Source organism: Trachurus trachurus, assembly GCF_905171665.1.
Source record: "Trachurus trachurus genome assembly, chromosome: 24".
Classification (NCBI taxonomy): Eukaryota; Metazoa; Chordata; class Actinopteri; order Carangiformes; family Carangidae; genus Trachurus; species Trachurus trachurus.
The window spans coordinates 14684396-14708264 of record NC_139910.1 but is presented as its reverse complement, the minus strand read 5'-3'; the positions used below and the strand labels follow the sequence as shown (position 1 = coordinate 14708264).

The following is a 23869-nucleotide window of genomic DNA, read 5'->3' as shown; positions in this document are numbered from 1 at the left end:
TTTCCACCTGTTAAAAAAAGAGTCATTTAATATTCCAAAGATAAGATGTGACGCACAAACTCCCCGAAAGCCCAGTTCCAGCGGTGTGGCTCTACATCTCTGTGGCAGAAAATGTAGTTGGCAAAGCTGGGAATTGTTTTGTGGGATGAATAAACCACATGAGCCCAGTTTCTGCTGCTCCTTCAACCCCTTTATTTAGACCGACCCACAGAGAGCTTTTACTCTTATAAATAGGCAGACTGTGACTTCTACACCACAGTCTATCTTAATGTTACTGACACAAAAAGTGGCTGAGTGATGTGCATCTGTGCATCAGTGAATGAGGATGCTAGGGAAAAAACTCTCCTACTTAACTTGGGTGTTTCCTGGTTTTCCGGGTTTACCTTTCAGGTGGCAATACTGTAATCATGATTCCTATTCTTTTACCTAGTGACAAATTATTTTCTGATAAGGATTTTATGTGTAAAAACATTTAAATATTATCATCAATCAAGTGTTGAGATACTGTAGATAGAAATGAATACAAAAAGCGGTAAAATGCTTTTTATAGTAGCCTACAAATAATATTTTATGCATAATAATATAATTGTAAAGTGATCATGCTTGATGGTACATTTTGCTCATAAGACTGCATAATGTTTACATAGACACAGTTTTAAAGTATTATATTTGCTTCAATTTGAGTATTTATGTAGTGTCTTTTCATAATGGTATGTTATTTGACATCACTTCAGGGCTTTACATAGCTTCATGTATTTTGTGACTCAGATATAACCTGTTTAAATTAGCAATGGCTGTCCACATGTTGCTATATACTTGCAAAGAATTGTGGTCATTGCAGTTTACTGGCCTGTTTTCAGCGCTGGATTCCTTTGTTTAACTACACTAACAGGAAACACCAGCCGTATAATTCCAACATAGCGGATTATAACGCCACAAATAAACAAAATGTGCTCGTTCCCAATTGTTTTGTATGTTTACTAGTCACTGAACTGGCTGGGCTGCTGCCTGTGAGCACAGGCTCCAGCTGAGCATGACCTTGAAGATGGATCTTCTCTTTAATTTAGCAATATGGGCTGGGCTGCACTAGCTGGTGGTCAGTGGTTCGACTTCAGGCCTTCAGGAGCACCCCATTAGAAGAGAACAGCTGAAGACGACATTAAGTGACATGCTAGAGCCACAGCGCACAACAACCAGTTATGAAAATATATGAGAAGGGGAGAGAGAATCTGTCAGGGCGGAGTGGCCTATAGACACTTGCATAAGGATGATGGATGATGACGGCTTCTAGTTTTTTTGTGGCTAGCTGCTCCTAGGAGACTTTGTCTTTTGTTTCTGGAGATTTTACAAAGAGCAGAGACGTTATGAAGTTATGAAAATTGAAGATAAACAGCTGGCTGATGGAAGTTGATAGTAATGTTTGTGATAATCCCCAAAGGCTGTGCTCTCAATATCACAACATTTATCGTTTCCTTTACTGTATTTTGAATCCTTTTATATCTCCCTCCTCTGTTTATTATCTTTTTCTCAGTAGATTACTTTCAATTACGTGTTCCCTCAAGCAAATTTCATGACTGACATAAAAGTAACTTTTTTTCCTCACAGACAGTCAAACAGCCCATCATGGCCGGCAATCATACTTTTCATCCTGGCAGCAGTTCTACAAAGCATAGCAGCACTCACACATATAAAACTATGCAAACTTGTGAAATCACAGACATGGTGACACTTGTTTTTAAAGTCTGCAAAACTCACGTAAACACACACAGTCGCAGATAAAACCCCGCATAAACAGCAAGGCGCACACATGAATGGGCACGCGAATGGGTGGAGAAGATACAGGAGAGCTCAGAGAGACAGTGGTTTTGAAATCCTGCGGTTGAGTATGTAATGGAACTGCATGTAGTGATTAGAGACACAAACGTTCCAGCTGGCAGTTCCACACAGCCAACGCACCCAGTGGCACATTTTGTGTCTGTGTATGTGAGTGCGTGCGTGTGTGTGTCATACACATCTAGTGCAGTGCAGAGGACAACACACAGGCTGCATCTGTTCGCTCAGAGTTCGCTGTCCAGGAAAGAATTTACGTGGAAGTTTGGTGCACGAACTTCCAGGAGAGGAAACAGCAGGAGGAGGAGGAGGAGGAGGAGGAGGAGGAGGAGGAGAGAAAAAGAATAAAGAGCGGTGAGAGGAGAGGTTCATGGCATGAGGACGGAGAGAGGAAGAAAGTGGCAAAGGACCAGATGGAAATGGAAAAAAGAGAGAGAGAAAGATAGAAAATTGGCCGGGTAAACAGTGGAGGAGAGCATGGTTATCCTTGAGGTCTGCATTTGTGGTAAAGAATTAGAACAGCTTTCTGCACAGTGATGGATGGATTTACAGGACAGGCAGGTCGAACTGGCATGAATTCTGTCCCGTCCGAGCCAGACTGGTGCAGCAGAAAGGTTGTTCTGGGCCAGGCCAGTGGAAACACTACACAACCAGGATCTGGGCCAATGAACCAGGCCAGACAACTGATGGATTTTCAAGGGGCGTAGAAACACTGTGTGTGTGAAAGGTAGCACTAAACTATAGAGTTACCAATTTAATCTCAAACCGGGTTTACTCAAGGTCCTGACATGACCTTTGACCTCTTGAGATACCAGTTCATTGTGGCGGGTTTACATTCTTGAACCGCTCAGGCTGGCTGTAAAGTAACTACGGTGAAATATTTAAATTTCAGCTCATCACTCTCACTTTCAAAAATACACAAACACCATGTAATTAACACCACTCACCACACCCACTGACTCCTCTGCAGAACCAATCTCCTGCTGCGCGAAAGAGCTCAACCTCAGTCCTGACCGAAACAGGAAAAAGAACAACTTCTTGGAAGCTGGGTGTTTGTGTGTCTTTGGATAAAGTCTTTGTTAACTTTGGACTGTGTTGCATTCACTCAAGATGTCTCTTCAAAACATCTGGAAAATGTGGTTTCTCCTGCAGACCAGAACATTTGTACAGGGTTATGGGTGCAGCTCACCACTACAGTATGGCTAGGCTGCGGCTTCAGCAGCTGGGGCATCGCTTGTTTGGAGGGTAAACATGAAGAAAGAAAGATTTCGATATTGAAGAGTTCATAAGTGTGACAGCTGATGGCAGGATGTGGATTTTAGCACCAGCTCTCACTTCTTTTGCCGGGTATGATGAGCTGTCAGTCACAGTTTGCACTCCTGTCTCTGTATAAGAGGCAGGTGTTGAGAGAAGGAGAGTTTGGAAGTGCAAAAAAGAGGGAGACTGAGAAACAGAGAGACAGAGGGAGAGAAGTGGTGAGAGACAAAGGTGGGTTTCAGAGAGCGAGAGCACATTTTGAGGCAGGGGTGTGAGATTTGACCGAGGTGAGGTTTGCTTTCCACGGGGGATGACCACATTCCATCTGAACATTTCAAAAATGCTTTTCAGACTGTCCTCAGAGTGGCCACCCCCTCCTATTTGCCGTCAATACATTAATCTTTCTCAGCTCAGCCAACAAGCTCTGGAGCTATGAAATATATTTATTCTCTAAGGATCGTTACTGTAGTATTTCACCCGCTACAAATAGGCACAGGAGGCACCACTGAAAGTAGCATTGAGTTTGTGATATGGAAGAGATGCGTCAGGGATTAAATTAAGTTTCCTGAGTCTTTGTTAAAACAATTTACAGCAACAATTTACATGACTAATTTGACTAGAAAGGCTCTTTAAAACTGAAATTATGGGTCGCTTTATAGAATATTGGCAGCAGATACTTCAGTTTTCAGATTCACATCCAGCGATGACAGCATTAAAATATGGAGCTGTCACTGGTGTCAGCAAGCCATAAAATGAACATAGCTTTAAGTCAACTGTATCTCCCCTTAAGGCCATCAAAACCGTTGGATGTTGTTCAGAAGTGGCCCAGTCAGGTATACGTCAAGCTGATACAAAGTTATGACTTTCTAAGTGACAGGGAGGAATTGCATAACGCTTCGTTTGGAAGAGAGCTGGGAGGGGCCACTAGAAAGCTCTCTAGCTTTCCTCTTTATTTAGATTGGGCTTCAGACATGTTGAGCAGCTCTGTAAAAACTGCCTTCTGCTAAACAAAAATAAATGCATTCTTTCTAGCTTGTGTGAAGAGTGTGAGTCCCATAAAATACCTAAAGCTGGAGTGTAAAGCTGGAAACACCTTTCAGACTAAACAAAGGAAAAAAACTGCAGTGCAATGAAATGAAACTGGAATGTTTAAAGTTATTTCTTGCAACAGTTGCATATTATCAATGAAACAATTTGGATCCTTTTATGTAAGCAGCAGCTGAAAGCATGGACATTGAGTGTTAGTGTTTCCTTGCCTTCCAGTATCCCTGACTTCATGGAAACATTGTTTTATTACTGTGTAATGGCCTTTCCTTTATCTGAGTCCAATTCTGTTTCATCAGAGACCAACTGGGATCATTTAAAAGCCATCTAAATGTGCCAACGTGCATGCACCTGCAGAATAAAATGAGTAGAAGCAGAAAATAACTCAAATTCATGTGGTTTATCAAGTTTATGTTCAAAGCTTTAGGACAAACAGGCCCGTGCAGAGCAAATGAAAGACTCCCATAATAACACTGTAAAGGCTGAAGGCTATATAGAAGGTGATAATCTGTAAGTAACTTTTATGTCTGTCGTGTTTCGGTATCAATTTACAAAAAAGGCAACTTCTGACAACCCCCCACACCTGGCGTTGCCCTCAGGTCTCAGTCGTGGTGTCTCACAAGATAACAGTTACCACCTGTTGGGATTACCTGTGCAATCTGAAGAAGTGATTTCTGGAACTAAAATTTAATGAGTAATGACAGTAGAGCAAGCTAAAGGCCTGCATGGTTATTTCGCTCAATTAGTGACTGCATCTTTACAAGTTACAACAAGTGCAGTCAGTTTGATTTGGTTACATATCACCGACACACCTCTAGACTGTATGACCTCAGACGTTTTGGACTCACTCTCGTATACTCAAAGAAAAAAAAAAAAAACACTTTCGCAAGTTTCTAGAAAACAGATGAAAAACTGGATTTCTCATTCAGCTCAGCTAAACCCAAAAAGGGCATAGGCTATATAAAACTTTAAAGTGGAGAGGAATACATCTCCCCAAACCAACACGTAGTGGTTTTAACAACATGGGTTGGGCATAGCTGGTCTATCTGCCTTGCTGTATATTTAAGGCTGCTATTTTAAAGCACTATATATTTTTTCATTGCCATGAAATGAACCTAGCAGAAGGAGTTGTGGTAAACTTGCTCAGAATAAAGATAGGCAGAGTTCCTTGAACAAGGTATGTCGCTGACCACCGGGCAACATGTTTCCTCTTAACAAGTCCCATAACAACCAATTACTTGGCTTTGGGCGGCGTGTTTGTCCTGAGCTATGAGGTAAAAGTCAAAACCCAGTTGTTGAATCAAATTGGAAAATAATTGCTTGACTTCAGTGATCACACAAACCTGCTGTTTGATGACAAGTGTATATATATGTGGCCTGTCGAATTGAAACAAGCGCTCTACATGTTGGGTGTTCTGTGGTAATAAACAGAGGAATGTGGAGTGGTTCGATACTTGCCAAAATAAACAAAGACACTTCCGAAATCGGATAACAACACAAGGGCACACAGACACGAGGAAAGAGGGCAGGAAGAAGGGCAAGGCTGATTTAGAAATCAACATCAGACTGCAATTATTCTGTTTCTAATTCCAGGACGAAAGGACCTTGATTCAGATTAGAGGTCTTGTCCCTCTGGATGAACAGAGCGGAGCTGATTAAAGCAGAGAATCCAGTTTACATGTTGTGCGTAGATACCTAATTTTCTCACAGGACCTCTATTTATCCTGGCACTGATCTTTTAAATTATGGGATATATGCAGTTGCCTTCTTACAAGCATTAGCCAAGGTACCACCCAGTGGCTGTGGGCCCCGAGCCACCCACCCATTCACGCACCACCACAGGCGCTGACATAAAAGTCACCACAACCAGCCATCATCAGTGTCTTGGCAACAGCACACAGTTCCTAAAAACAACCCCCTTCTGAGCCTTGTGTGTTATGTATTCTTGACTACAGTACATGGACTACAAAGGGCTGAAAGAGACTCAGGCTCCGGGCCGTGTAAAGCGTAGCTCACTTTGACATCATTAAGTCAAGCTATAAAAGTTTTATTTCAGGAATCGTTTTTAATTTTGGCAAATACACTTACTCCCTGGAGAGTTAGTTAAGAAGACTGATAAGGACGACACAGACAGCAGATAATTAGCTTAGCCTATAGCAAAAGTCTGTCAACAAGCTAGCATGGGTCTGTCAAATCTGCCTTGCATCTTAACACGCCATAACTAACGTGTGATATAATGATGAAAAACATAACAATTTGAGATGTGATGAGGGTTTATGTTACACTTAGCTTATGATGCCTGGCTCATGAGTTCAAAACTCACCTATAATCACCACTAAAAATAAAACATTTTGACCAAAGCGGCGGCATCATACAACTCAAGAAATGACATGTATTAAGTAGAAGTAAAACTTTATTCAAAGGCAAATTATTGTGTAGTTAACTAAACAAATCTAACATACCGAACTCTGCAGACCAAGTCTCTAATTTGATCGGTATATTTCGTTTGCCAGAAGCTGAGGCAGCACACATAGCTACAGTAGCACAGCACGCAAGTCACAAACCATTCCCCACAAATTGATCTGGGATTTCTCTTGGGTTATGACTATCATTGCTCAGCAAGCTTTGAACAGCAGTTGAATTTTACACAGCACCAGCACATTGGTATTTTTTTTTTTTTTTTTTTACATCAGCTCTCTTTTTGTGTGGTGAAAACAACAGCGCTAATGGAGGATAATTGCCCTGTGTTGTTTTAGTGTTTGCCCGTCTCTCTGGAGAGGGCAATGGCAGCCTCTCAGGCATGGAGATGCTAATTGGTAATGCTAATTGCTTCTATTATGTAATCGCGAGGTCAACATGGAGCCATTTTTCACATGATTTCATTTTGTAATAACCGAGAATATAAGGAATGCAAAATATTGTCATTTATCACAACTAATGAGAAAAAGAAGACGCTAATCCATTCATTCTCTGTCGAATCAAGTTTTAATAACAATAATGAAATACTTATCTAGTTTCTGCTTTTTCTCACTTTTAAATCCTTCAATTTAAATGAAAAAAGCTTCTTGTTTTTAAAGTTTTTTTTTGGTTCCCATTAACGTAAAAACTGTTTTCCCTTATTGACCCCTAAACCAAATTAACAAACTGGCATGTACATTACAAAGCAGGTACATAAACAGAGTGAAGCTCGCCTGCGCTCAGCAGGGACGACTGCTCCTTTTACAAACCCAGAGGGAATTACAAGCCGTCTGATTGTTTTGGCATTTAGGGCGGATGTGACGCCAGTAAGGAGTTGTTTTGGGGTTTGTCGGAGGTAATGCTTTCCCCACCACTTCAATGAGGACTAACATATTGTAGGTGGAGGGAGTACAGCGAAAGTAGGCCAAGTTGTCCTGCCTTCACCTTTTAATGAGTCCTGACAGCTGGAGGTGTTGGATTGACGCAAAATATTATTCTACCTTTGCCTACAAAACATGAGTTTATCATGAAGCAGAAGCCTTTAGTATTAAATAGAAATGTTTGTGCTCTGGTTTGAAACCTCTGCTCAAACTTTGCACAAGTAAACAACAAAAAAAAGTGAAGGAGGGAATAGGGAATAAATAGGAAGTTTAAGTAGTTTTCCACATGACCAACTTCACCCCAGAGTCTGACTGGTACACACCTGGCAACCCTGTTAGTCGATTTATAATGCTGAGTGGTAGCTTGACCAGCACTGGTCTGACTATACTTTATTTGACACTTAAAAGCATGGCCTCTGTCTCTCTGGACAAAGACTGTGTGCCACTAAATCTGTCAGGTTGAAGAACAAAATATGACTGGATGAAATAACGACGGTGTTTTTTAATATCCTTGACAGGAAGCGGGCGTACTGGTGTGAGTGGAGCGGTGAGTTTACTCCAGAAATCACACTTACATGTCTGGCTCGCTCAACAAAGCTCTTCTGCATATGTGTAGTTTGTTCGTCAGTTTCCTCACCACAGTACGCAGGTCTGAGTGCGCATGTTTAAAATGCTTCTGTTACTGGCCACGCTTTAATGTGTATTAATGTTATTTAAGTAAATGAGGGTGCAGGTCAGACATGAGGTCAGTGGAGCAGGGGAAGTGAGTAACTACCAGTTTCACTTCATGATCTCTCAGTCCAACCTTGAAATAAGGTTGGATCATATAAGGTTAGGGTTTGGCATCCTGACAAGTGTAAAACTTTATAACTCTCACTACTCAAATAGAGTACTTTAATACAGTTGAATATCCCAATTACAGTACACTGGTGTTTTTCTGTTGTTGTCAGACAAGATAAGTATGATGAAAAAAGGGACTGGAGCGCTAAGACTATGTTCCTACATGTTACTGAACCAGCAGTCACTTCAAAGACATGTCCAAGCTGCTGTTCTGCACTTCTAAAATCCTGATTTTATAACTGTGATGTCATCTGACATATCTCCAAATACAAAAAACTAAAGACAAACATTGTCCTATGAGATCAGTTACATTTACTCAGAGTTATCAATCAGAGAGGAAGTCAGAAACTCATCTGTGTAGTCAGTGCTGAGTCAGATGAGAGAACGTCCAACATCACACATGCAACTCCCAAAAGTTGCAAAATTTGATGAGTTTGTTTATTTGTTTGCTATCTCAAATTGCTAAAGGTCTAAGATGTCAGCAACACTGTTCATGCCAATTAAACATTTTGAAAAAGACAACAACAGTGGAGAAACAGTGGTGTAACTGGCCCAGGTGCTCTGGTCTTCCACTTTCTGTTTCTACACTGTTTCTGTTCTGTTCCTATTCTCACTCCTGTTTTCATTATATACAGGTTAAAGTTTATTAGTAACATAACTCATTCAAGCCAAACAAAACTTTACTTTAATTCACTTTAAAAGTTTGCCTTCACCCACTTCCTGCCCAGCATTGCTGTAAATAAGACAGAAACTGAAGGGAGGAGAGAGATCCTGAACCTTCCTCTGTGTCCACACATACCTGTGTAATCCCCAGCACCGCCCTGCAACTCACACACTCTACCTGCCAGTTTCTGGTAAGTTAAATTTATGTGTGTGAGTGTTTTAAGGTTACAAAGTTCTTTTGAGAGACAGAGCAATACTTAGTGAGAGACTGACAGCCTCACCGTGCAGCATTTATGATTTATGGTAGGGGGATTGGGAACTGTAACAACACTCTCGCACAAACAGAGGAAGACCTGTGTGCTTACGTGTCCTTAAAAATCTGTTACATCCATCCACATGTCTGAGACCTCGGCGCACCGCTTATGCTGACTAATCCCGAAGGATCCAGCTCAGTGGGAAGATTTGAGAAAACAGAGAAATATTCTAGATCCTTCTCCCTGTTTTGCTCTCTCAGCTCCGAGAAGGATGGTGCGCGATATCACAGAGGAGAAACACATGGTTTTACACCACTACGTTTGAAATCCCTAAGATCATGACAACACTGAGAGTCAACTAGCATTTGAAAAGTCACCGCAGAGATATATAGTGTGTGGTGCATGTGAATATAGAGAGTTCATGGCAGGATTCAGCGTTATGTCAAATCTCATATTTCTATTACATTTTAACCAGGAATGGAAGCATGGGATGAAGGAGACTGACTACTAATAACTTCTAATTTGTTATTCAGATCAGTTTTAGACCCACAGTGGTGTGTCCCTGACTAGTTAACAGTCGGGGTGGCCTATAGCAGTGAAACAAGTTGTCCATTTTTCTGAAGAACAATGAATTTAATCATGTATCAGTCAGAGACCTTCCAGCCGAGCCAAGTCAAACGTCTGGTGGGGAATCGGTGCCTCGACAGTCAGGTGTGATTGTGCATTCACACATGGAGGTGCACACAGACACATGTCTGATATCAGTATGTTTGTGTGTGAGAGGGAAAGAGCGGCAGGGAAAGTGTGAGAGAGAGAGTCAGTGATGGAGAACACACAGCGGTGGGGCCGGCTGTAAATCCAGGTCTAAAGGTCTACACGCCGTTTTAGCTGCTGCAGCTATACGTTGAGTGACACCCTCAGACACCAAACTCGCTGCTGGCCCAAACAAAACAGGCCCTGTTCCCGCTGCGGTGTGTGTGTGTGTGTGTGTGTGTGACTGAGAGAGGCACACACACTTAAGACACACTTGCACAAAATCAACCTACTACCCTCCTCCACATACGCCCACATTCACTTACCCCACCAGGAATCCGCACCTTCATCTCAGCACAGTGCAGCCAAAAGTAACAAAAGTCAGCCTCAGGTAAATAAATCAACTAATCACTTCTTGCTCATAGGAGTCTGCTCGCACACATACTGTGCATAAATGTTGAATTTTTTTATTTACTCATCTTGTTGATGTTAAAAAAACACCTCCTGCAGCGTTTTTTTGTGCAATTTCCGACTCACGTGGCAAGCTGCTTCACACATCAATCTATGACACACAAAGAGTGAAGACTGAGAGTGACTGAGGAGGAGACAGAGAGAGAGTGTCTGTAATTGACATGCATGGGTGAAGGTGACAAAGAAAAAACAAGGAGCGTAAAGTTCTATGTGAAAATAACTTAGCTTCGAACTCTCTTTCAAAGCACCGGCACAGGCTGTGTTGCCACCAAAGAACATTCTGCACAGCAAAGCTCTCCACCTTCCCTCCTCTCTACCAGGTTTCTCTGCTCTCTTCTTCAAGTGCTCACGACCCCGGTTCATTCAGACTGAGGAAAATGAGCAGGCCACATCAGACGACCCTCTCCTCCAACCAACAACGGACCTTTTCAGAATCCACTACAATGCTTTAGTTTCCTACCCCAATCCTGCTACTTCACTAAAGCACAGGAATGGTTTGACTATCCCAAGCATAAAGTTTAATTGCTGCTTGTAACTTCATTTTACATCTTTAACGGTGTCACTTGTTGCAGTCGGAAACAAAGCCTTTTCTCCATTGCCTCAGCATCCCAATGAATGGAGATGATTACTATCCAGGTCCCAGTGGAGGTGCTATACTGTTACTAGGTCACTGTTACATAAGAACCCCCCCCCCCACACACACACACACACACACACAGATGAAGTATATAGAGGAGTCAGTGTTTGACAAGGCCTTGGCCCTCAGGGTCTCTGTGCAGAGCTGCAGTGAAGATCACATCACACAGGTGGGCCCAGACACTCATTCATCTTCTAATAGAGGGATTCCTCGCCCTCGTGGTCCACACATGGCTGACTGCTGGTGTGTTCTGATGGTACACTAGCTGTGTTTGGGGCTTTTAAAATTAAAGTGTTTGCGTGCGTGCTAATGCGTCACACAGATATGCTTCAACTTGTATGATAAGGCGGCCAAGATTTAGCTGATTGTATGTTTAGGTTAGAGAGCACTTCTCAGAAGTGGAGGGCTGCTGAGAGAGAAGTAAGAGACATTACAGGCTATCAGACTGTGCGTGCATTAGCTTTATGCAATTACTCTAAAATAAAATGAACAGACTTCGACTGCCGCAATTTCTAAATCACATTAGGCCACACAGTTTCATCAGAGTGAATGTGTGCAGTGTATATAGAGTCTGCTCAGGCAATCAGGTTTTATTTCCCAGCAAAATATTAATGCTCCCCATGATCCCCAAATGGAGCTATGGAGAAGAAAAACGTCTTTTTAATTGTTTTAATATTCTCTCACATGCTGCAGAAAGTTCGCATCAGCAAACTGTTTATGTTGCAACACTGAACCAAATCAAATCAAAATGAATTCTTGACAGGATGGTGCAGCTGTAGCACGTGTGCATGTGTTTGAAATTTGTGTGTGTGTGTGTGTGTGTGTGTGTGTCTACAGGAAACCAATCTGACCCACGGGATTAGTGGCTGACTTGGTGAGTGACTCTCATTCTGTTCCAGATGTTTATCACGTCATAAAGGCCTCCAAGCCCTCTGTGAGACATAGGTAGGGACACAACCTCCTTTCAACACACACTCAAGCTGAACCAATGACATGTTGATAGGAAATCACCTCTGTATTTGTATCAGTGTAGATTATCAGCTGTGGTTTTAGGATACAAGCATAACCACTTCCACTTAATATACATGTCATCCTGAAGAATACCCTTGGAGGCACACACATATCCTTCCTACTATTAACACCTCTATAAAGTGCAATGCAAACTAGCAGTAACAGGTTACATCTATTGAAAGTGTTCCCTTCAGGGCACCACAGTCTAAATTGGAAACCTCATGCCCGTGCGTTTCACTGACTCTTTTACAGAAACGTTCTTGTCTGTCTCAAAACACCCGCATAAATTCGGCCTTTTAAAACACTATTGCGCCTTGTTCCAGCGGTGCCAGCCGTGCGTAATGAGCGGCCGTGTGGCTGAGCGGAGCGCACCAGCTGGCTGCACAAGCGGAGGTGTCAGTCAGTCAACATGCAGCAGTACAGTATCAGTCTGAACAGTTGCTGTAACCACAATAGATCTCAATCATGCTCCAACAAGTCGGAGCTGATATTCAGATGGAGCGAAGCGCTGCGCATTCCTCAGGGTTTACTCTGAAAAGTAAAAAGAAAAAAAAAGAAAAGAAAATACTTGGAGGATATAGGGAGAGTGTAATATTTTAAATGAGATATTTCACACTCTTATGCAGATATATATCAGTGTAAAGGTTGGATAAGGATAAGGAATGATGTGAGGACTGGAGGATAACTCATCTAAGGTGAACGGGGTCGATATGGGACGTTGTGGCCTGCGGTAGAGACGGCGGTGAATGAGAGGTGGAAGCTGCATTAACGACCTGATTCATTATGAATAAACTTTCTTTGACACGTCCCATCACAGAGGAGCAATCGTGCAACTCTCACTGAAAAAGAATGCCCCTTGGTGACGCGCTCTCAGCCAGCCAAGAGGAAAAAGGAAAAAAGTTCTTACCCAGATACTGTCGGATGTCCAGCAGGATTTTAGGGGGTCCTCCGTTCAGCTGGTAAAAAAGGGAGCCGAAACAGAAGAGGAACAGCGTAGCCATGCAGAAACCATAACCTCGCAGGGAAAATCGCAACGGTATAGTAGAGAGTAAGCTGTACTTTCTGTTGTTTCGCTCTCTGATGTGATTGGGAGTCTGGCTGTTGCTGTGAAGGGGACTGCTGCTGAAATTCTTCATCATCTCCTCCTCACAAAGCGCCGTGAAAAGTCACCCATCCGCCTGTGGAAAGTGAAACTTGTCGCTTTGAGATCGTTTGAGGCGGACGGCCAGTTGGATTTTGGAGATCCAGCTCTCCTCCGCTGCCGCAGCCACGGGCTTGTTTGTTGCGCACAGACGTTTCGCTTCTGCTCGGTCCCTCTCGTTTGCGCTCGTTGGATGACTGTTCCTTCCTTCCGTCCTTCCAGCGGAGTTAAGGGTCCATCCTTCTGCTCCGAGTCTTTTGGGTGTCAGATTACTGAACGTGGAAAGAGGAAAAACTTCCACCTCATACAAGGAGGATTTGGTGTGGGCTGCGAGCGCGTAAAACAGCGCCACCTAGTGGTCAGGGACAGAGGGACACTGTCTGCGGCCATTCATGGAAAGGAGTTGGATTTATAAACAGCCTAGAAACAGACTAACCCTGTTGGAACGGTTTTAAAACACAGTGAGTTTACTATTTTTATCTCAGTAAGTTTGAAGCCTTACCCTTCACCAACACTTCTACAGAGTTTGTTGCTTCTTGCTTATTATAATCAATTAATATTAATGATTTTGAGACATCACGTGAAAAAACATCACTGTGTGAGTGAAGTGGTGCAACAAGTTGTTGGAGATAAGGGTGTTGATGTCTTTAAATGGCTGTTTAAGGGTTATGGGCTGGTTTTAAGGTCAGGTTTAGTTTTAGGTTGGTTTCAGGTTTTAAGGCTTAGTGTTAAACATTCATGGTTAAGGTTAGGGGCCAGGAAATGCATTATGTTAGCATGTTAGGGGCCAGGAAATGCATTATGTTAGCATGTCCTCACAAAGGTAGAAGTGCAAGTATGTGTGTGCTGTAAACTTTCTCTTCCCCCTCAGGCCAGCTGTGAGGACCATACACTGAGCCATATATCTTTCCACCACAGGGCTGGAATCCACAATTAGACTACACCTGCAGTTAGGAGGCGAAGGCTGCTGTTCAGCTCAGTGACTACCTCACTAAGAGGCTGAGCCACTCTCACTGATGACAGTCATGGTAGTCAAGGGAGCAACAGTGGTTGTGAAAAACAATTTGGCTTCACAGACCAAAGGCAATAAAGAGAAGCAGAATCATTCTGTTGAGGGCCATTGCTTTGGCTTTTTTACAGGTAAATGGATTGCAAATAGCACAGCACAGCACAGTACAGTACACCGCATATTGCAAGCTAGGCACAATTAGGATGAATGCATTATAGGTTTATGGCCCCCGCCAGTCCAATCTGCCACGCAGCACAGGAGTTTATTACTTACTTCTACAGTATGGATGTCGGCACAGTCACTGCAGTGGATCAGGTTTAGTTTAATCATAACATCTGACCATGGATGGTATAATTTGTTTTTAATGTACTTCATCCATCAATGTAAATTCACTGGTCGATAGGGATACTATAACAGATTACCAGTTAGAGACAGCTCCGTGTCTTTGGACTTCCAAAACAAACTGTAGCACCAGGAAGAAACACATCCACAATCTCCTCACAGACAGACCAGACAGGACAGATGTTTAAAGTGTAATATGTTCAGGTTTTAGCCGTTAAATCAGTAACTCCGTGCCTCAGGATGTGTAAGGTCTTCAAACTAGTTTCTTATGTCCTGGGGCTAGATTTCAACTCAAACTCCTCTTGATGTGCCGTTTTTAAAAATTTCACAGATGGAGTAAACAGTGTTTGTCCACCTGTGGCTCCTCAAGGTTTTATATAAACTGGCAAAGTCATATTATAGAGACATAGTAGGAGACCAACAGAAATACATTTCATTTTGACTATGCACAATGGAACAGAGCTCAATCTTTAGATTAAAAGCACCTCCATTGAGTTGAGTCTATTATAATAAGAATCAATAGGGAGTGCAGTGGTAATAACCCTGGGAGCTACAATTTCAGATAGCTGGAATTAAACCTCACTCACTCCTGAAACTTTTAGAGAAACTACTTAAGTTAGTTTTTACCTCCCCGAGGGCAACGAGAAGCAAGAGATTTACACTTTATTAGTGCACTTAGAGGCATCTGCATAATCATGTACTCGTCTTTAGTCTCCTGTGACTTTATATCTGCTAACCGTACTTGCTCTGTAATGATGAAGTGCAATGTTACATCAATGCATGCTAGATTTGATATAATATGATTTTCACACAGAGTCTTAGGGAACTCTCGTCAGAGATTAAACAAACACTATGACCCTGTGAAAGTCAGCAGGAGGAGAGTAGCTCAGAATAACGGCGGGTAAGCTGAGAGAGATACTCTTACATTTTGTTCTGAGATAACTTTAAATTGGATGAGCAATTATATCTGTTGGAGACAGAGCAGGAAAGTGGAGGATAACTGCTCATTACAGCCATATTAAGGAAAATTACTGAGTAGCGGCTACTTTTCTTTTCTTTTAAAAAAAAAGGTAATAGCAGCTTGTAAATTATAACACTCTAAACAGGAAGTGTCCTTATTCTTCTTGAAGGACATTCCTGTTCAGTGGTGTGTGTGTGTGTGTGTGTCTCTGTGTTTCCAATCAGAGAGCAAAGCAGACGCTGTCCTGTGGAATGACATTTTTTATCAAATTGGAGACCACGGTCTGGTGCGTAACTACTGTGTTTGAGGATCCTTGACATGAATAAGTCTAGAAAACGTCGGCGTGTTTTCATTGACAACAGCTGCTCTGCAACGAGAGCCAGACAGGCAGTCGACCTGAAGAATAAAGCTGCAGAGGAACTCGCTGTCTTGGTCCACAGCACATGTGTATAGTTTTCTAAATAAGCCAGACACAACAAGACAATGTTTTTAAGCTCCTTGGTTTCAGAATTCTTTCAGTGGAACTTCTGACACAAAGTACAGGAGTCTTATGAGTCATACGAGATACTCTAGTGTACACTTTCCAGTAAGGTTACAGAGTGCATTATATTTTTTAACTCTGACCAAACCCTAGAAAATTAATATTAGATGCAAGACAAAGACGGGAAGCTAAGAATAAACTAATAACGTTTGACAGACCGACTGGGTTTAATCAAATCAGGACCGCTGTTATTATTCTTTCTGTGCATATAATGCTTATTCATTTTTATTTCTAAAATATAATTAAGAAAGTGTCACAGTCAACCACAATGACAGAACGAGCCAGGAGGCCCTGCCCACGTCTTTCCATCACTGTGTGTGTATGTCAATTTGTGTGTGTGTACGTGCGCAGTGACAATAAAAAGGCCAGCGTATGGCAAGAAACAGTTTTTATTATATTTCAGAATGACAAATAGTTATGGACATTACTTTTGTTGTTTCAATACACAAGCAAATCTGTATGGACAATCATTAGGTAGATGAAAACCAAATAAAATAATTTGTACACATATTTTACAATACATACTGTAGTTCCTCACTGGCTAAAGCAATATGCATTATGCAGGAAGGTATTGCTATTCATATAGTACAGCTAATTACAGTTGATATGAAAAAAAAAGCAAAAATAAGTTATTTAAATATCAATTACATATACAGAATGTGCAACGTCTGCTAAGCATTTCATATATGTAATTAAGAATTTATCTTTTTGTAAGACTGCAAAAACAAACTGGAAGTAAGTAACTGGAACAGGTTAACTCATGAATTGTTATTTAACTTGGCATCGGGAACTCAATACTAAATTAAAATACCAGCATAACCCACTAAAACCCTTTACAATACCTGACAACAGACGTCCATGAATGGACCTGTGAACAAAATGAAGCCAATTTCACCTATAAAACAGCTAGATTTACCCTCTAAAGTGCATTTACAGTGTCAGTATTTTCATTCTTTACAAAACACTTCTTGGGTCTTTTACTTTTTCAATAACGACCCCCTGTCCTCATTTTCCCAGAGCACCACTTTGATTGAAGAGAAAAAAGGCATCAAACATCTATCTATCAAGTGCCCACTGCAAAAAAAAAAAAAAAACATAAAAAGAAAAAAAGAAGCAATTTGCAATTTAGCAATAACACTTTTATCAAATTTAAAGATGAAATCCATGGAATAAGTCTTCAGTTCAGTTCGGGATATGAAAGATTGAACTTGACTGTTAAAAAAGAGGAGTATTTGTTAGATTTTTTTATGCAGAGAGTGCAAATGAAAGATGTTTCTGGGTGTTTTCAGTTTTGTTTTTGACCCAAATTAACAGGCTGACCTGACTCATTTCCCTGATTTTCAATGCTGTTGGCTGTCATCATGTACGCTGACCTTCAAGGGTCAGCTTTTCACCTGATTTAACTGCTTTTACCATCTCCCCCTCACTGTGTTTGGCAAATGTCCAATTAAGAATTTCAGACTGGCATTAATTATAGCTACAGTATAAAGTGGTTCTTATTCAGCTATAAATCATATTCTATACTCTATATGCTGTAACCAAAGTGTAGACAGTCCAATAAATCCCAGATATGACAGCCCAGATGCCAGCTGTGTCTTTGGAACATTTTTCCTCCTGTCTCCCTGTCCCACCACTCTCTGCATGGAACATGTCCAGTGGACGTGTTGAACAGGGTGAAGGGTTGTTCAACACGTGGTGACGTCTTGTGTCGTTCCTGCGGTGCTGCAGTTTATCATCTCAGCTTCACAAGAATAAAAACCACAATCCCGGAGAAGCATGTTTGGTGGTCCGCATCCATGTATATGATCTGTGTGTATGCATGTGTGTGTTTTCACAAAGCCTATGTCTAAATTATTCCTCAGACACTTGACACATTCAGAAAACAAGGCTTCCACCTTTAGCACAGTTCAGTCTCAGTCATGGTTAAGTCAACACTATATGTTTATGTTCTATTTTTTTTCCAGCTATTCATTCGTCATGGTAAGGCAACTTAAAATGTCCTTGGATACACAGGGAATCTATTGTTGCTATGAAAGCTGCCCGGGATAACTGGAGGAAAACGGAGCTTTACGTAAGACTCGTATTCATATTGAAGCTGGATGTGCATCCAACATTTGCAGTAAAATAGGACATAGAGTATAATATGAAATATAAAGGTGTGACGTCAGCTGGCCTCAAAATAAGGCAAACACTTTTTTTTTTTTACCATATAAATCATTTTGAAATTAATATATGCATTATGCTATAATACAGAAACACAATACAAAATAAGCCATCTCAAAACCACCAGTTATTCCTCTTTTTTTTTTTTTTTAGTGGATTAGAAGTCCACACACTGAGCGAACTCCATCATTATGAACTTATTAGCGGGATGAGAAGCTGAGCGTGAAGGAAATCACTTTGGCTGAGCTACTTCCTTAAAAGACCCTCAGATAATGTTGCTTTGCCACAAGAGATGAAAATGGAGCACTTATGAAATATGCAGGAAATAAAAGGTTCTTCCGTATTAAAAAACAAACAAACAAACATCCATCCTACAAAAGAGTGTGCTATCTTCCTTAAAGGCAGATCCAGGTCTTTATTTTAAGACTTCGGGGGTGTCTTCAGAACAGAAGCCAACCCACAGCGTGAGTCTACAGTCATTCTTGGTTTTTTGTGTGTTTTTTTTTTTAAAAGGCATCTGATATCTTGTCTTGGCTGTCAGGAGAAACTCCTCAATGCCGTAAACATTTGAGAAAGAGTCAAAATGATAAAGACAAAATCAGAGAGCATTGCGCCTCGCTTGTAGTCTTGTGACGAGTGCGAGACAGGAAGGACTGTAGTGCTGTGGTCACCTGCGTGGTGGTTTAGTCCTGTGGCCAATTTGCCTTAGGCCACCTACTGACCATGTTTAAATGAGACGGTACTGACCAGTGAGTTGATACCTGTTTATCCAAGCTGACTCAAACACGATTAGGGCTGCACCTCTCTGTGTGCGCTGACCAATCGCGCCTCACTGACCAGCCGCCGGGCGTGTCTTTGATCCCGCACCCCGGCTTCCCACACGCTGCTCTCTGTTAACAAGGCCACACGACTCAGCGTGTCGACTCCCGCTGCTGCCAAGGACGCGGCGTACATGGGCAGGCCGATGGAGACGAGCCAATCGGAGACCGTGCTGATGTTACCTGAGGGCAGAGGCTTTCGGCACATCTCGGTCAAACCTCCAGAGGGGATCTGAGCGACACAGACAGACAACACAGCGTTAGTTACGGTCGCTGCTCCTACTCCTCCTCTGTGCGGTGTCACAACTTTGGCAGTACAAGCTGTGTTCCTTACCTTTTTTGCCAAATCATGTAAAGTTATGGGACAAAGATAGGCTTTATTATCTTGAGTTAATTTTAGGGTGCTTAAAAGCATATCTCCACATTTAGCTGGGTTGTTAAATATTTAAGCACAATTTTCCTCACACTGTTCCTCAATGATGGCGCCAGCCTTGGATACAGGGAAATTACTGTCACAACTGGCCTGTTTTCATGCCTGCATTGTTATTTTCTAGGAAAAGGCTCCATAAGCATTTATCTATAGCTCTATAACTCCAAAAAGTGTCCACAATGATATGAAGCACTTTAGAAAAAAAGAAAATCAATGCTGTTGTCTTACAGCCATGCGGTGTTGTTTGCGTAGCTCTTTGACTCGGAGCTGGTCCATGGTGGAGGCCACGTCCTTGACAGGCTGCTCCAAATCCTCTGAGTAACGCTGCACCAGCGGCTGAGGGATCCCACACCGACCATGCTGAAGGGAGCAAAGTGTAGAAAGACAGATTGAGGATGAATACAGGGAAATAAGAATACATTCGGACCACATCAGTATATAATTTTGAGACATTTTGGTGCATCAAAAAGCCCTGGGTAGACATCCAGTGAATCTTATGGGACTGAGATAAAGGACCACTTTGATTTGATATATTACCATGGTTATTATGCAGCCTCAGACATGGTTGTTAATTAATGAATGAAGCAGAATAATTGTCTTAAATTATGGGCCAAAACATCTTCTGGCAAGGTAATACAATTCTCAAGGGAGTCAGGGAAACATGAAGACATTAGAAAGTCAATGGTATAATTGAAATTAGTGAAAACTTTGTTTATTTTGTTCTGCTGCTTGTATGCATAATTCTGCTGGTAACTTTTCATTCACAGGGAAAGAAAAGTTGATGCAGGCTGTTCAAATTTTGAAGAAATGTATTTGCAGTGACTCAGTGAAAGAGAAGGGTGGAAAACTGAAAGTGCTGAATTTTTTAAAGAACATCTTTTCTTGTTCTCTTTCTTTTTGTGTTTACACCTGGAGCATTGGCAGATTTCCAGTGAGCAGGGCCAAGGTTTTGGTTGGCCAAACTGAACCGGAGGTCTTTTGAGGATGAAAGGGTGGGTGGATGGAGGAACTGTTTCCTCCAGAGGAAAGGATGCAGGTCAAACCCAAACCCACCCTCTGCCTGGATTTTACTGGGCCTAATGCCTGTAGACAGCTCTGGATATCAGTTTCACAATACCTCTGCCTTGTAAATAAGAGAAGTGATATTTGGTACCCTTAACAAAATAATACTTTGAGTTTAGGATTACAGACATTTTTTCTCACAACCATTTTTATATAACAAAGCACACGTCAGTGCAGCGGTTTCATGTCTTTGCTTCTAACACTTTTTTTTATTCCCTATAAGTAGTGAATAAAATCCAACCGAGCATTCAATGCTGTAAGTTGGTACTGGTATTTGATACCCATCCTAAATATGACTTATATACAGTAAAAACCGTGTATTATTTAAATAAATACACAGTCTTATTTAGAAATGGGGAAAAATCTAAACATTTTTTATTTGCGTCCTTCAAAAGCAGTGACTGCATTACTGCTGAACCCTACATCTTGCTCCTGCTGCAGCAGTGTGCCTCTGCCAATCCAACTCTGACTATCATGAACCCAGCAGAGTTGCGCCGTGGTCCAAGACACCATTTCTCACCTCCTCCCTTGATATCTATATGTGTTTATATGTGTGTGTTTTCCTGCCAGTGTTGGGGGCTCTGCCATGTTAAAGGGGCCCAGCCTGGGGTCTGGCGAGTGGCAGCGGATTTTATAACTCCGTCTGCCTTCGGTAAGATCCAGCCCGTAAACTTAACAGTCTCAACCGCATCATAGTGGAACTCAACCCACAAGTCCTTCCCCCTCAGCTCCAGGCAGTGCATTTATTATTGTGCATACACACACACCCACACACCATCGCTTACAAAGAAATGCCCTTGAATACAAAAAGGCATTTGCACAAAGAAAGAAAACACACAAACTTTAGACTCTATTAGTGTCTATTTTTAAACTAAACGAGTTCTAAAGCAAGCCACTGATGTTGTTGGCTTAAACACAAAGCAATTTGGATCCAAGCTGCAGTCAAATTATGACTGAGTTAAGTTAGGCATGTTACAGTGCTAAACCAAAAGAGCCTGACGCCAGACAAGTACAGCCCTGAGGTGTCTTGGAGCTCGATTTTCACATTAACCATGGAAATATGACATCATATAATTTTGTTATGTGTTAGCTAGGTTGTGGTTTTTAATACAATTCCTCACCTCATCCCCACACCTTACTAGCTACTACAAGCACTTGTGTAAGTATCTCAAAGTGTTGTGCTTGGAATAAAAGGTTTGAATACCAGCATCTGTTTAAATTGTATCAAGCTGTGTTATCTGATTATAAATGGTGCATTTGTGTACATTTGTTACACATGTTTACATGAATGATGATTTACCGACCTTGTCAGAGTAGGGTTCCTCTGTTAGATCGATTCCCTCGGCCTCCAGCCGTTGTTCCAGCAGGGTGAGCAGGTCAGGACTCATCTTGGCGTGGGAAACTTTTCTCGCAACAGCCACCTTGCCCCCGAGATCTGAGAGCCAAGGAGGCTGGACTGCTGGGGGGCTGCCTGAGTCATCACCAATGGATGAGGCTGATGAGGTGGCACATGGGCTGGCGGGGGTACTCGGGGTCTTGGCAGGTAGAGCAGGTGCACTGGGGCTGCTGCTGCTGCTTCGGATGATGGGACTACTGGGGTGAGAGCGGGTGAGGGAGTGGGTAGGGGAAGGTGTGGGAGATGGGGAGGAGGGCAGGGAGAGAGGGGGGTGACGTAGGCCATTGGCTAGCCTTTCTTTTGACTTTTTGGCAGGAACAGGAGGAGGGACTGGAGGCTTTTTGGGGTGAGTCCGAATGACCTTCTCCCCATTGGACTCAGGGGGGCTGGGAGTGGGACTGGAGAGGAGCTCTGGGTGAGTGGGGGACTGGGGTGTGGGACAAGTGGGGCGGAGAGGCAGCTGGGAGGGTATGGGCGGTCTCTTAACCCAGCTTTTAGGGCTCACCGTTGGAGTCCCATTCTGAGGCGGCACACCCTCGTCTCTGAAGACCTTAGTGGGGCTGCTGTTCCCCAATTTGGGTCCTTCCTTTGTGGCTTTCAACTCCACACCCAGATCCTTCTTCTGCTCATAGGTCTGCTCCCAGTGCAGGTCTCCCAGAGAGTGGGAGCGTTTCCAGGGTCCAGTCGGCTCTGGGGGTCCATCCAGATCCTCACAGCTGCGGCTGGCAGGGATGGGGGACTGTCTTTGGGCTTTACGCAGCCCCAGCAGGTTGAAGCCCTTCAGGGAGGGTTTAATGAAGAAGCTTTTTGGGAACTTTGAGCGCTGGTTCTTGCTGTTCTGTTGCAGAGCCTCTGTTGAAAGTGTCATGGGAAGAGTAGGGTAGTCGGGAGACTGGAGACCTGCTGAGGAACGACTGGAACGTGAAGTTTTCCTGCTCTTACCTGCAAAAGAAAAACATTCATTTTCAACCAAGTGTCCACCAAATGTATTTACTAAAAAAGTTTCCCCAACAGATATAAGTCTCCAGCTTGCTACAACTGTGAATTCATTAATACAAGAAGTGTCACACATTAACAGATCACATATGACTTTTTTTTAACTGGCTTTCACTCCCATTGTTTTACTTTGTTGTGTTTCCTGTGATGGCTGGAGCTTTGGCAACAGTAGAGAAATCTATTGTAGTGAAATGTTTGCATCATTAGAAAACATGTTCATAGCACCAATTATTTTTAACAAGTCTGCCAAAGCCAAGTCATTTGAAAATAAAAAATCTACTCACATAAGCTTTATATTTGCATTGTTTCAGACTTATCTGTAAACCACAGTCAGAAAGCAGAGAAAATGTTTATGGATGGACAGGGCGGAGGCCACCGGGATAAGATAAGCTCTTTGACTCATGACCAAACTGGCTGATTTGTTGTTGTCATAGCAGCAATCCCCGAAAAATAAGGACACAGGATATTTCAGAGACACTGGTACAAAAAAGCTGGAGAAACTTACCATCTATCCTTTGGCATACAGAGCAAAATGGATGAAATGGGTGGATGCCACATAGTGTGGCTTGCCAAAGACTTTAAATGGTAAAAATGATAGAAAGAGGTTCAATAGATGGGATGTCGTGAGATGTTTCAACAGTTCCCAGAAACGCTAAAAATAAAATTTTAAGCATATTGGTGTTTTTGTTACGGCCTTTAACGGGGGGGTAATGTAATAAATTAAATCACTTGACAGGTCCAAGAGATTCTGTATTTACTTTAATTATCACGTTCGTCTCCAGACATGAAATCAAAGGAGAAGCAGACTGACCGTCCAGTGAGACTTAGTTCAAAGTCAGTAAAAGTGACAATGTGCTATTTGAATGCATTACATAAACAGGGGCAAATCATACGTTAATTTTCTGTCTACAA

General features: G+C 42.2%; 2 protein-coding genes across 4 annotated transcripts in view; both read right to left on the bottom strand.

Moving 5' to 3' along the window:
- The window catches only part of usta (uronyl 2-sulfotransferase a), a 50401-nt gene extending 36982 nt beyond the window's left edge, over positions 1-13419 (bottom strand). Inside the window, exon 1 of the mRNA XM_084000546.1 lies at positions 13006-13419. Within this exon, the coding sequence (XP_083856672.1) occupies positions 13006-13237 (232 nt within the window). The 5' untranslated portion in view covers positions 13238-13419. The remainder of the gene's footprint in view (positions 1-13005) is intronic.
- A 3096-nt stretch (positions 13420-16515) lies between these two features.
- Positions 16516-23869, bottom strand: part of sash1a (SAM and SH3 domain containing 1a) — a gene marked incomplete at its 5' end in the record, with an annotated part of 158358 nt that continues 151004 nt past the window's right edge. For all 3 annotated transcript variants that reach the window (XM_084000307.1, XM_084000308.1, XM_084000309.1), the window contains 3 exons: positions 16516-19305; positions 19732-19863; positions 21870-22903. In XM_084000307.1, the coding sequence (XP_083856433.1) occupies positions 19045-19305; positions 19732-19863; positions 21870-22903 (1427 nt within the window). In that variant the 3' untranslated portion in view covers positions 16516-19044. The remainder of the gene's footprint in view (positions 19306-19731; positions 19864-21869; positions 22904-23869) is intronic.